Raw genomic sequence first — 12,932 nt, 5'->3', positions numbered from 1 at the left:
TTGCTCCACAGTTGCCCACTTCTGATCTATAGCCTTTCACAAACTTGAACACTCCAAATCTTTTAGACTACAACTCTCTGCAGTCATGTTGGGACACCAATTTGGGGAGGCTTGCTCTAGTCTAGAGACACAATTTGCCAGAGAAAGTGGCAAACAAGCAGAGCCACAAAACATCCTCTACAATTCTGGGCCAGAGAGTTGTGTCTAGTGGTTAGAGCACAGCTTCATGCAGGCCTTGCTTTCTGGGGAAAACACAGGGCTCATAAAGCAACATGTACAGAGTGCATTTCCTCCCCCAGCAAGCACAGCAGGATATGGCAAGGGTCTATGGATTCAGATATGGCAAGGGTCTATGGATCCAGAAAATCAGATTCTGGGGCTTTGTGGCCCCTTCCCATTTTAATATTTCAGGATATTTAGTATTTTAAGAATGGAGTCAGGGGTACCCGCAAGAGAAAGGGACCAAACCTAGGGGGCCCTGAAACAAAAAGTATCTCCTTGTTTTATGCCTAACTATCATAATCAAAACAGGCAGCACAGTCTACCAAATGAGAAATGTTATCTCCTTCATGCAAAAAAGAAATTTGGAATGTTAGACATTGGTTAGTGTCATCTTCCATAAAGGAGGACTGGGGCATTGAGCTAACATTAGAATATGCATACTCAAAGTGCTGTTTTGCACGCACGCACACACACACACACCCTGAATACACTAATGTGCCCCACCAAAGATAAAGTGCCTTTCTTGGAAGCCCCCCCCCCCCCCCCGGCAATCCTCCTCTCAAATAGACTGCAGTCATCCTGCACAACAACGAACACCAAAGATACCTCCCCCCCAAAAAAAAAAACCAGAGGTGGACTTCCAGCCATGAGCAGTTTTAAGGGAGGGGGGCATTTTTGGAGGAGCCCAAGGGGAGAAAATCCTGTTGCCACCCCCATCAGATTCAGTGCAGTCACCTACCCCTGTTATAGAAGGACAGCAATAGCCCAGGCCAAACTGTGCTGGACCTGGCACCCTCTTACATTACACAAACACTATGATTCCACTTTGATCGCCATGGCACTTCCTACAGATTCGTGGGATTTGTAGTTTAGAAAGGGGCATTTAAAATTCTTAGCAAGAGGACTTTATTGCCTCCCCCAAAGTACAAACCCCAGGAGTCCATAGTATGTATTCATGGTTACTGAAGTGGTACCATAGTGCTATAATTATTTAGTATGAAAGGGCCCCCAGTTATCAAAAGAGCTAACTACCAAGTTCCTTAGAGTAGGTCAATCTGTTGAACAAGACATGAGAAACTCAGGCGTCATCTGTGCACACTTTTCAAAACTAGCTTTTGAACACCAATTACTTCAATCTGGCTTTCTTTCATGACACTTACACCTGCCAACATATAGAGCATCCACTTTGGCTTCCTAGACTAAGAACTGCGGAGGAGTCTGGAAGGGTTGAGGGCCACAGAAACAGCCTGGAGGGCCACATACCAGAGCCTCACCAGGTTCTGATACAACTGTCACCTGTCCACAATATTCCTGTCCCTAATTACCTTTGTCCCACAATGCCATGGGAGGAAATCATTTTAATAAAAAAACAATATGACTGTACTTTCATCCAAACCCTCCAACTGTCCTGATTTGACATGGAGTTTGATTCACCCTCTGTCCTCCTACCTTTTCAGTTGCTCTTAAAAGACTCTAGTTTATCTGTCCTCCTCCCACTTTCTCCCTTTGTCCTCACTTCAACTCTGCAAACTGAATTCAAAGTGCAAATTTTATTCGCAATCGATGGCTCAAGCAGAGAAGAGCCGTGCCCTTCCCAGGATGTTCAGGCAAAAGCCAACTGCTACAGCCATCTTGTCTGTTCTTCTTCATAAATAACTTCGGCCATCTTGACCACGTTCGGATGTTGCTCAGCCACACCTGTCCCACTTTTCATCTGTGAAAATGCTGCAGGGTATGCTCATCTGTCCCATAATATCACTTGCAGGTGAAGAGGGCAATGTTAGCCTTTATTCGGGTTTCACTAGCAGTTAATGCAGACCTGATCCTTGTATTAGTTACTCATAGCAAGATGAACAACGAACACTTCCCACAGAGCAGGAATGCAGGGTAATCCTCTCTCTGGTAAATAGTTAGCCAAAATATGGTTTTATTTTTGTCCGTCGGAGCACCAGAGCACTCAGTTTTAGTCCTGAACTCTCCTGGCCAGCCTGAACTAGAACGTAAGTGACACAAAAATAATTCCCACCAAATCAATGGGTTTATTCTACAGTTGGGACTTCCAATAAAACTCAGACCCTGGTTAGCACTTGGATGGGAGACTGCCAACAAAGACCAAGTTGCTGGAGACTAGATTTCAGAGGAATGAACAGGCAAAAGCACCTCTGAGTATTCCTTGACTAAGAAAACCCTATCAAATGCAGGGGGTTGCCACAAGTTGACAGGCAACTTGAGGACACATGTACACACAGCATGTGGTTGCTGTGACCCTAAAAGTATCTTCACCTAGAGTCAGACAGTTAATTTAGAGTGAAAGCTTAAGAAAGCTCCTGTAGTTTTCATAAAAGGAGAATTTTAGCAGGAGTTGTTTGTCACACAGCTAAGTAACAACCAACATCTGATGAAAAAACCCTTCCACCCAACCAGCAATGGTACAGGAGGCCACTCCAGTTTTCACTCTGGCAACCAACTTATGGTGACCCTCTCAGAGTTTTCTTGGCAAGACTTCTTCAGAGGAGGTTTGCCCTTGCCTTCCTCTGTGGCTGAGAGAGTGTGACTTGCGTAAGGTCACCCAGTGGGTTTCCACAGCTGAATAGTGATTTGAACCTTGGTCTCCCAGAGTCCTAGTTCAGCTCTCAAACCACTACACTGCCTCCAGCTTCTCAATTGATGGCGACCCCATGAATTCTGTAGGGTTTACTTAGGCAAGGAATACTCAAGAGGTGGTTTGACCAGTTCCTTTCTCTGAAATAGTGCCTACAGCACCCAATACTTCCTCGGCAGTCTCCCTTCCCATTACTAACCAGGCCTCAACCTGATTAGCTTTCAAGATCAGACAGGATTTGGTGCCTTTGGGCATTTAGAAAGCCACAGAGACCAGTAGCCACAGATACAGTTGTCCTCCATGTGCCTTCAAGTTGACTCCAACACAGGGCAACCCTATCTTAGGGTTTTCTTGGTGGCGCAGTGGTTAAATGCCTGTACTGCAGCCACTCACTCAAAACCACAAGGTTGTGAGTTCAAGACCAGCAAAATGGTTCAAGCTTGACTGGTTCAAGCTCGACTCAGGCTTGCATCCTTCTGAGGAAGTCGCTAAAATGAGTACCCAGATTGTTGGGGGCAAATTAGCTTACAGTTGTAAACCACTTAGACACTGCTTAGGCGGTATGAAGCGGTATATAAATGAAGCTTGTTTGTTTTCTTGGCTAGATTTATTCAGAGGGGATTTACTATTATTGCCTTCTTCTGAGGCTGAGAAAGGGTGACATGCCCAAAGTCTCCCAATGGGTTTCTATGGCTGAGCAGAGATTTGAACCCTGGACTCCCAGAGTCCTAGTCCAAAAGCTATTACATGCCAAAAAAAGGTGTAATACCATTCTTTTAATGTGGAGGGAGGGTAAAGGCAACCTTCACACAAACCTCAACCTAGGTGTGGTGATAGGTTTCCTAGTCTTTTCTGAATGGTTTCTAGAGGAAACTTTCCCCCAAGACATATTCCAGTAAAAATAACAATCACCCACAACCAAAGTGGCTTCACAAAGTGGCGATGCCTCAATCTGGAATGGTCTTTTTCATGTGCTACCCTGTCTTCTCATAAGATGACTATGTGGGAACATGCAACAGTCCTGCCTCTTTTCTTCAGTTAACACATTTTTTAAAAGGGGGAGAAATAACTTCAAAAATAGCTTGTTCTTCTCGGCCGTCCTTTCACTATAAAACAATTTTTAGAATCTGTCCCAACATACCTTCAGTTTGCCTGATCTTTTCCATGATTCTGGGGCTCTCCAGCTACATTGGACTACAACTCCCATTATCTCCAGAAAGCCGCTCTCTAGAATTAGTTTACCTGGACCTCACAGTTTGTGCAAACTCTCCTTCCAAGCATAGGTCCTTCATGAGTTAACTAACACAGAAGGTGACAACAACTCCTTGTCATCAGACCTCTATTTATAAGGCAATTACTGAAGTAGGTCATTACTGCCATATTGCAGATAGGGAAACTGAGGCAAAGAGGAAGTGACTAGGCGCCTGCCGCCCCAATGAGAATCTGTGGCTAAAGAGATCGGTGACGTAGGCCTGCCTGATCCATGTTGCAATACCTTAATTGGAGCCTAGTTCAAATATAGGCCATGTTACTAAGAAATAATCTCCTAAAATGAACTCAGGGCCATCCAGTGCCATTCCTGCCACAGTTGAAGACAAGGGTCCATCAGCCAGGAGCAGGCTGAGCCAAGAGGAAACAAGGAAGGAGGCACAATCCCCGGTGAAAAAGAAAAACCTAGAATTGCTTCGGAAAATAACGCTAGTAAACATTAGGAATAATTTCCCAAAGGTGGGACAGACACCTCCAAAAGGTAGAGGACTCTTCTTTGTTGCAGATTGATGAACATGTTGGATGGCCTACCTGTCAAGGATGCTCCAGTTGTCAATTTCTGCACTGGGAGTGGAATAGATGACCTTTAGGGTCCCTTCCAACTCTGTGATACTGCAAAATCTCTGAATTGCCCAATGTGTTACAGTGGTATTACTGATGATGACAGGGAATCCTAAATCAGGGGTAAACCTGCAGTAACCTTGTTACAAATTTTAAAATACTCCCCTATGAACAATAAGCCCAGCCTACTACAATATCTTCTGGTGTTAAAACAAATGAGTCTTGCAGATACTTAGTAGCCTGCAACTCCTTTGGGGCCTTTACTGAGCTGTAAAGAAATCCAAAAGTCATTTTGACCATGAACTGCAGGGTTCACTCTACATAAGTCCTGCATCATTGTATTTTTACCGAAATACAATTGAATAGAGACTGGTCTAAACATCCTACATAGCATAAAAGGTGATCTATACATGTTTCAAATATGGCCAAGTAAAGTACAGCCCCAGTGTAGTGTAGATGTTTGAGCTATGACTCTGGAAGACCAAGGTTCAAATCTCACTCTGCCATGGAAACCCACAAGATGGCCTTGGTCAAGTCACACACACACACACACAGACACACACACACACACACAGAGTCTCAGAGGAAGGCCATAGCAAACTCACTCTGAACAAATCTTGCCAAGACCTCTTAGGGTCATAAGAGTCAGAAAACTAGGGAAGGGACACGACAACAGAATACCCTTAAATCACCTTTCCTCTGGGGAAAAGAAACCAAAAACAGAGATCACTGCCTTTCATGGAAGTCTCCGGCACTTTTTAAGACCAAGCATACTTTAAAAAAAAAGAAAAAAAGAACCAGAGGCAGATTTTTGGCCAGTTCTTAGTGGTTTTTCTGGGTTTTGTCATATTGACCAAGCCATGCAGCCTCCAGGGCCTGTGAAGGGCTGAAAACTGGCCTCCAATAGCAATAGCATCAGCAACAGCATTTATATACCACTTCATACCAGACTAAGCAGTCTCTAAGCACTTTACAACTGTAAGCTAATTGCCCCCAACAAGCTAGGCACACATTTTAGCCACCTACGGAAGGATGCCAGGCTGAGTCAGCCCTGGAGCCCTGGGATCAAACTCACAACCTTGTGGTTTATGAGGGAGTGGCTGCAGCATTGGCATTTGACCACTGCGCCACCAGGGCTCTTCCAGACATATCCGTGTTGCCCACCCTGTTTGAGAGAAATTTATTTTCTGGAGGAAAACACTGTTTCCATACCCGACTGCCCTAGTGCTTTAATGTTACTCACTGGGCAAGTCCAGAAAGGGGATTATTCCCAAGCAGTGGCATCACTGGGGAAGGGGATGCAGATGGCACCAGATGATGCCCTAAGAGGAGGTGGCACCACTGTTTCCCCATCATCTGCCATTTGGCAGAAATGGGCTGTTGGATTCACTTGTTTTCTGTTTAAAATGCTCTAAGAGATGCTGTGGGTGGTGGAGGCTCAGTGGGAAGAGAAAGGAGAGGCCCCAAAGTTTTACTTTCTAATTTCAAATTTCCCCAAAATTCTAATTTTTTAAAAAAATTAAAATCTTTATTATTTTTAAATTTTCTTTAAAAACAGCATCTTTTACCAAATTTTCACTTCAGCCACATGTAAACACATTTAGACCGTGTGGACGATATTGTAATTTAAAGGTATAATTTAGTGATGTATGGGAATTATGATTTATGAGCAATGTTAAAACCACATTCCTAAGGATTCTGTAATGGGAGGAGGAGGTCAATGGTGTGTGGGGGGTGACACCATGCGTTACCCCACACCAACCCTAGCGACGCCACTGTTCCCAAACATATTTGGCCCAAGGTTTTCTCTGGTATTCTTTGCAGAACACACCCACACACACCAAGCTGGGAAGCTGCAGCTCATAAGACATTAACCTCAGAACCTTGGGCCTTTGAACGGAGAAGCAGAGCTGACATGCCACGGCTCCCGTTAATCCTGTTTGTGTCCTTTTTGCATGTGTTGCTCTCTCATGCGGGAACACGTAGTAGGGTCAGACTGAGCCATAACACACGCTGGCAGAACTGGGGGAGACCCCCCAAAAACAGCCCCTTCTTGGATAAATCAAACTATTGCACACTATTCTTGGTACCCCTATCCTACCACTCACATCTTAAGGCCCCTGTTTCCATCCCAGATAATAGTCTCATCCAAAAAGCCTACCTGGGCTCCTTGCCTTCTTATCTGCTTTCGGGCTCTTCTGATTTTGGCCAGCCCAGCATTGGGAGAGAGCTTTGATTTGATCCTATATCAGTGGTTCTCAACCTTCCTAATGCTGCAACCCTTTAATATAGTTCCTCATGTTGTGGTGACCCCCAACCATAAAATTAGTGGTGTCTCAGTTCCTAAGATCATCAGAAATATGTGTTTTCCAATGGTCTTGGGCAACCCCTGTGAAAGGGTCATGCGACCACCAAAGGGGTTGCAACCCACAGGTTGAAAACTGCTGTTCTATATAGAATGCAATTCTTTACTGAAGCACCGGCTCATGCTAATGACCAGCCTACCTCAACCGATACTGTGGGCTGGTGGCAAAGCTCAGGATCATGGGCAGGGATCTGGTTCCCAAAACCTTGGCAGACCCCTTGGGGCAGGGGTGAGCAACTGCTGGGAGACTACATTCCTCCCCTCACCTGACATCTTTAATTTGAGGGGCACTAAAGAGTCCCCTGGGGCTTCAAAAATGAGCCTGGGGCCATACTTGGCCTATAGTCCATAGTCTGCCCACAGGGCACATTTTGTCCACCTCTCACCTTATGAAGAGATGCAACCTGCCTCTCCAATTGACACTCATGTCCTTTCACCAGTCTACAGAAGGCCTTTAAACTCAAATGAAGACGTGGGGAGAAATGGGGCACCTGAATCCTTTCTCCTATTCCCTGCAGACTTTGTGTGTGTGTGCTCCGAATGGCCAACCCCCCCCCCCCCAACTTCTGGCCAGCAACATCTCCTCTGCCAGCTGCATAAAACAGAGCCAATCCTGTGCCAACTCCCCCCACATTTTACATGCACACTCCCCCCTCCATCCTCCATCTCTGCAGTACCGAAGTGAACCAAATCCCAAGCCAAATTGAGAAGGAAGCCTGCAAAAAATAAACATGAAGAAAGAATAAAAATCGTTGGCCACTTTCCCCCGACTCAAATCAGCATATCAGCTACTGCAGTGGCATGGAGGGCAGGGGGGGAAGCTTGCTTTCTGCAGTGAAATACAAGGCAGGCTCCAATGAGACCCTCTGCCAACCTCCCCGCTGCCCCACATCAACCAACACACACCATCTAAGAGGCCACAAAGCAACAGTAATAAATGGCAGTGAATCACGGAAGCCAAATGGAGGTTGGGGAGGGATGCATTGCTTTGGGGAGGTATTGGGTGACCCAGGTAGCTCTGCTTCAGAATCAATGCTGCTGTATCCCCCTCCTAGCCAAAAAGTAAGCCAAGAGGGTTTTTTAAAAAGAGAGATGCTGAGAGGACAGTTCAGCCATCTTTTCCCAGCCCTGAAATATATTGGCTAGAAAGACTGCAAGATATTTGAGAAAGGGTTGTAAAGAACTGGAGGGGATGTGGGTAAGAAAATTGTTGGAGGGGAAGGATGTGGGTGGCAAAAGGAGGGAGCTAGAGATGTGGAGGGGGTTCAGGGGGAAAGGAGGTGAGTCTAAAAGCTTTGCAAAATCAATATTTTCCCCATGATTGCAACACAGTCAGCAAGCCAGAGTCTGGACTTTTTTTTCACTCCAGGTTTGCAATGCGGCATTTCCAAAGATTGAGTTTAGCCTCCTCCAGAAGATTGCTCTTTCCACCCCAGACACAGCAATCCAATTCCCTTCAGCCTCACCCTCCAGAGAGCCCTCATCTTTTCTGTTCCCAGTGCAAAGAAGCACCATGACAGCTGCCTCCCCAAATCTGAGTCCCCTGCAGGCAATTTGGCAGGCCATTTGGGCAAAGAGCTACAAAATCTTGGAGGACTAAACTCACCAGGGTTCAAGGATCTAAAGCGAGGCAGGAGTTTGCAGAATATCAGGCCTTATTTATGGGGTGATACATTGATAAGGAACCCACAGAGTCAGTTGTTGGGGGGGGGGCACAGAATGGAGGACAGATCTATAAACTGACATTTTGGAGATCAATCTTATGAGTGGAAAGATATATAGATCAAAGTACATTTGGGAATGTGTAGGTGCATATAAGGGGCATGCAAGAAATGAGGGTTCAGAAAATGTGTACATCAGTGTAAAGGAAATAGGGGTGCAGAAAATGCATATAATAATGTAAATATAATAATAATATTTGGGGCAGGAAATGGGTTGATGAATCAGGGAATGCATATATGGGGGTACAGGAAACAGGTGCAGAAATCTGTATGTATCGGGACACAAGAAGTATATACAGTCAGCCATCCATATCCATGGATTTTTTTGTTCACCAATTCAAGCATCCACGGTTTGAAAATAATTTAAAAATATATAAATTCCAAAAAGCAAACCATGATTTTGTCATTTGATGTAAGGGACGCCATTGTACAATGCCACTGTATTTAACAGGACTTGAGTGTCCATGGATTTTGGTATCCGAGGAGGGAGGGGGGTTCCTGGAACTAAACCCCAGCAGATCCCAAGGGCCCAGTGTCCATATTGGGGTCTAGGAAGTAGAGTGCAGGAAGTGTGTATTTGGGGGTGTAGGACCTGGGTTACAGAAAATATGGCTACAGGCCAGGAAGCTGGGGTAAAGAAAATGTGCAGAAAATTGGGGTGCCAAAAGGCACATCATGAGAATGTGTACATGGGAGAGACTTTTGCCTTTTCAGCCAACCCCGGGTGCTTTCAATGGAGGACAAAACAGGAGAAACAACAGATGCTGCACCAGCCATCCCCCTCCCCTTCCAGATTTCTCTCTCTGCCAAGAGGTTTTTGGGGGGGGGGCTTGTTGACAGACTGGGCTGGCGGTGGGGGAAGGGGGCTTTCAGGCCACTTGGTGGAAGGAAAATAATGACCTACTTTCCATTTGGCTCTGGTGGTGCCAAGAGCACCTTATGCTGCACCAGTGGCCAAAAAAAGTGGGGCTGGAGTGGGGAGACAAGAGACCCCCCCTTCCAAAAAAAATAATAATAATAATAACCATTAGCATCAGCAAAAAGCCCTGTTTGGATCCAAACCTTAACTACCTTAGATGTGATGTGGTTTTTTGGGGGAATAAAAAACCCCACTTTAGTCACATGAAAATATTTCAGGTCTGTTTGGTTCACCTGGACACCGAGAACTGATGTGCAAAGCCCCCCTTTCCCCTCTGTTTGTTCATATCTATTATTCTCTATCTACATTAGTCTATCTACATGAATTTTACCATCTACATGTTATATATATTACTATCTACATGTAGATGTAATCTATATTACATCTATGATTAGTAGATGTCATCTACATTACATCTATTATTATAATTATTATTATTATTATATTTATTCCCATCCCATTCCTCCCCCCCCCCCCCAGAACTGGGCCTCTAGAGCAGCTCACAATGTTAAAAGAACACCATTGTACAGTTAAAAGCACAAAGAAGTGGTACATTAAAATATGATGAAATTATTACAATATTAAAATATATGTCTAATCAATATGCTTTAAAAATATTGACCAAGCAGGAGAAAGAGGAGGATGGGGACAAATCCTGCTGTCTTCTTTTAAAATGGGGGGGGGGGGGGGTTTATGCAGCTGCAAAAAAACTATGGGAAGGGTAGATTTGAGGAATCATTTCCTCAAAAGTATTTTCTATCCTCATCTCATTCCATTCCCTTCTCATCTGATCTGTCATTCCCCAAAAACCAGCATCTGCAAGAATGCAGTAGCCTGTGAAATCATCCCTCCTGTCAAAAATCAAATCAAATCCCCCTTTTCTTGCCTTGCTCCAAATGCAGCACCCCAAGATGTCCCCACTTTTTCTAAGGCCCATTGATCCAGCCTTGACCCACCCCACCAATCATTCCCCAGCTGCCATCTTCTGGCCTTCCAGGTCTGGGCAAGCCTTTCCATGGAATACCATCTTTCCCTTCATGGATTCCTCAAACTGACCCTTCCCATAATATATTTGTGCAGCTCCATAACCCTCCATTTTCAAAGGAGGCAGCAGGATTCTCCCCCTCTTCCTCCTCCTTCTGCCTCATCAATATTCTTAAAGCATATTGATTTCAGATATATACTATATATATATATATATATATAATCTCAAAGGGGAAGGATCCTTTGACACATCCCCACCCCATTGAGTATTAAGGTGCCTTCTAAACCATTGCAAAGGTTAGATTCCCCTGCCCCCCCTAAAATATTTTCCCCCATAGAAGGAAAAAACCCACAAATCCAAAGTAATCCAACATTCAAATTCCAGTTTTTGCAGTTTTCTGGGTTGTTGGGAGGCAGGTGCACAGGAAAAAAAAGGGGGGCACATCTATTTTTGGGGGTGCAAATGGCCTCCTTGGGTGTTTCCCTTTTGGGGGTGCAGTTCTGGTGACCCAGTTCACTCTGGTTGCTCCCCCCCCCCCAGGATTCCAACCCACAGTTCAAAAAATGGCCACTTTATTCGGATGCCAGGTCTTGGTCGCCCATTTCCCCTTCTGTCTAGTAGCTCAGATCCCAATATGATTTTCAGAGACTGCATTTATTTCAGTAACACTCCTTTCTCTTTTCCATCTGCTGAGGAAGGAAATCTTTCCTCCCCAAAATATGGGGGGGGGGGCCTTTAAAAACCCAGTGTCATAGCAGACTCCCCATTACATAATGCTCCAATTCTCCCCTCAAAGCCTCCAGGATTCACAATGAAAGAATCCCCCCCAAATAAAGCTCCCTCTCCACTGAAAGGGGTTCGCTTTGGCTCCCCAACCTTCCTTACCCCCAATAATCCCTCTCTTTCCTGCCCCCCCAAAGAGGCTCCACTAATCCTGCCCCCCCCCCCCCCCTTTTGCCATAATCCCTGGGCTGCAAAGTCCTTGAACTGAACTCTCTTGTCATGGACGCCTCTCAGTCGAGGAAGGAAGGAAGGGAAGGAGGAAGGAAGGGAAAGAAGGATGGAAAGGAAGGGGGGGGGGCAAAGGATGGAAAAAAAAGAAGGATGGAAAGGAAGGAATGCAAGAAGAAAGGATCGGAAGGAAAGAAGACGAGAAAGAAGGAAGGGAAGAAGGAAGAGAAGGAAAGGAAACAAGAAAGGGAAAGAAGGATGGAAATGGAGGAAGGAAGGGAAAGATGGAATGAAAGGAAAGAAGGATGGGGAAAAGGTAAGAAGGGAAGGAAAGGAAAGAAGGAAGGAAGGAAGGAAAAGAAGGATGAAAGAAAGGAAAGAAGAGGAGGAAGAAAGGAAGGGAAAGAAGGATGGAAAGAAATGAAAAAAGGAAGGGAAAAAGGATGAAAAGGAAGGGAAGGGAAGGGAAAGGAGGGAGCGATGCCCCCGCCAGCCCTTTCCTGACCCCGGGGGAGGGTGAGAGAGAGAGGGGGAGAGACTGACCCCAGCTGCTGCCGGTGCGTCCCATGAACTGGTGGGTCCTGGGGTTCCAGACGAACTCCTTCCACTCGGTCATGACTTGCCCGCAGGTCTTCTTCTCCTTCTCGACGGCCATTCTAGGGGCCGAAGGGGGTCCTGCTCAAAGGGGATGCTCTCAAGCCGGAGGAGAGGGAGCGCGCCTGACCCACTCCCAGCAGCAGCAGCAGCAGCAGCAGCAGCAGCAGCAGCAGCAGAAGAGATGCAGGAGATGGAGGAGGAGGAGGAGGATGCTCAGCGAGGTTTCCCCAGGAGGCAGAGAAAGAGGCGGCCGCAGGGAGCCCGCCCGCTTTTATGGCTCGCCTCCCCAGACCGCCTGCCCTGGCCACGCCCCCCCACCATGCCACGCCCCTGGCTCATGAATATGCAAGCAGCCTCTCTCAGGCACCAGAGACACGCGGAGGCAGCTCCACACGTGCAAAACCAAGGTCCGCTTTGGGGGGATTTATACTGTTATGGAAGGTTTTCGAGCCCTGGATGCTTGACTCCGTGGATAAAAAAACCAGTGGATAAGGAGGGCAACTGTCTATTTAAAATGAAATGTGGTTATAAATAGATACGTGTTCCTAAGCCCTGTTAAAGCAAACATTTCCTGATGCTAAATACCTATCAGCACTTCCTCCAGGGCTTCAATCATTATTATTATTATTATTATTATTATTACTTTCTTATATCCCGCCTTTCTCTCAAGGCGGCAAACAAGTATAAAACAATACAATTTAAAAACAATACAAAATATTTAAATAGATAAATATACAATT

The 12,932-nt window shown here is 45.6% G+C and overlaps 1 protein-coding gene across 3 annotated transcripts in view; it reads right to left on the bottom strand.

The window, feature by feature from the left end:
• ATP1B2 (ATPase Na+/K+ transporting subunit beta 2) overlaps positions 1-12,344 on the bottom strand; it is a 29,007-nt gene extending 16,663 nt beyond the window's left edge. For all 3 annotated transcript variants that reach the window (XM_089479845.1, XM_089479846.1, XM_089479847.1), the window contains exon 1: positions 12,139-12,344. In XM_089479845.1, coding sequence (XP_089335971.1) covers positions 12,139-12,250 — 112 coding nt within the window. In that variant the 5' untranslated portion in view covers positions 12,251-12,344. The remainder of the gene's footprint in view (positions 1-12,138) is intronic.
• Between the last annotated feature and the right edge of the window lie 588 nt (positions 12,345-12,932).

The sequence above is a fragment of the Sceloporus occidentalis genome, unplaced genomic scaffold (assembly GCF_023333645.1).
Source record: "Sceloporus occidentalis isolate IW3139 unplaced genomic scaffold, rSceOcc1.0.p SCAF_14, whole genome shotgun sequence".
Taxonomy (NCBI): domain Eukaryota; kingdom Metazoa; phylum Chordata; class Lepidosauria; order Squamata; family Phrynosomatidae; genus Sceloporus; species Sceloporus occidentalis.
The sequence above is the reverse complement of the archived record's forward strand: the minus strand, read 5'-3'. Positions and strand labels throughout refer to the sequence as shown.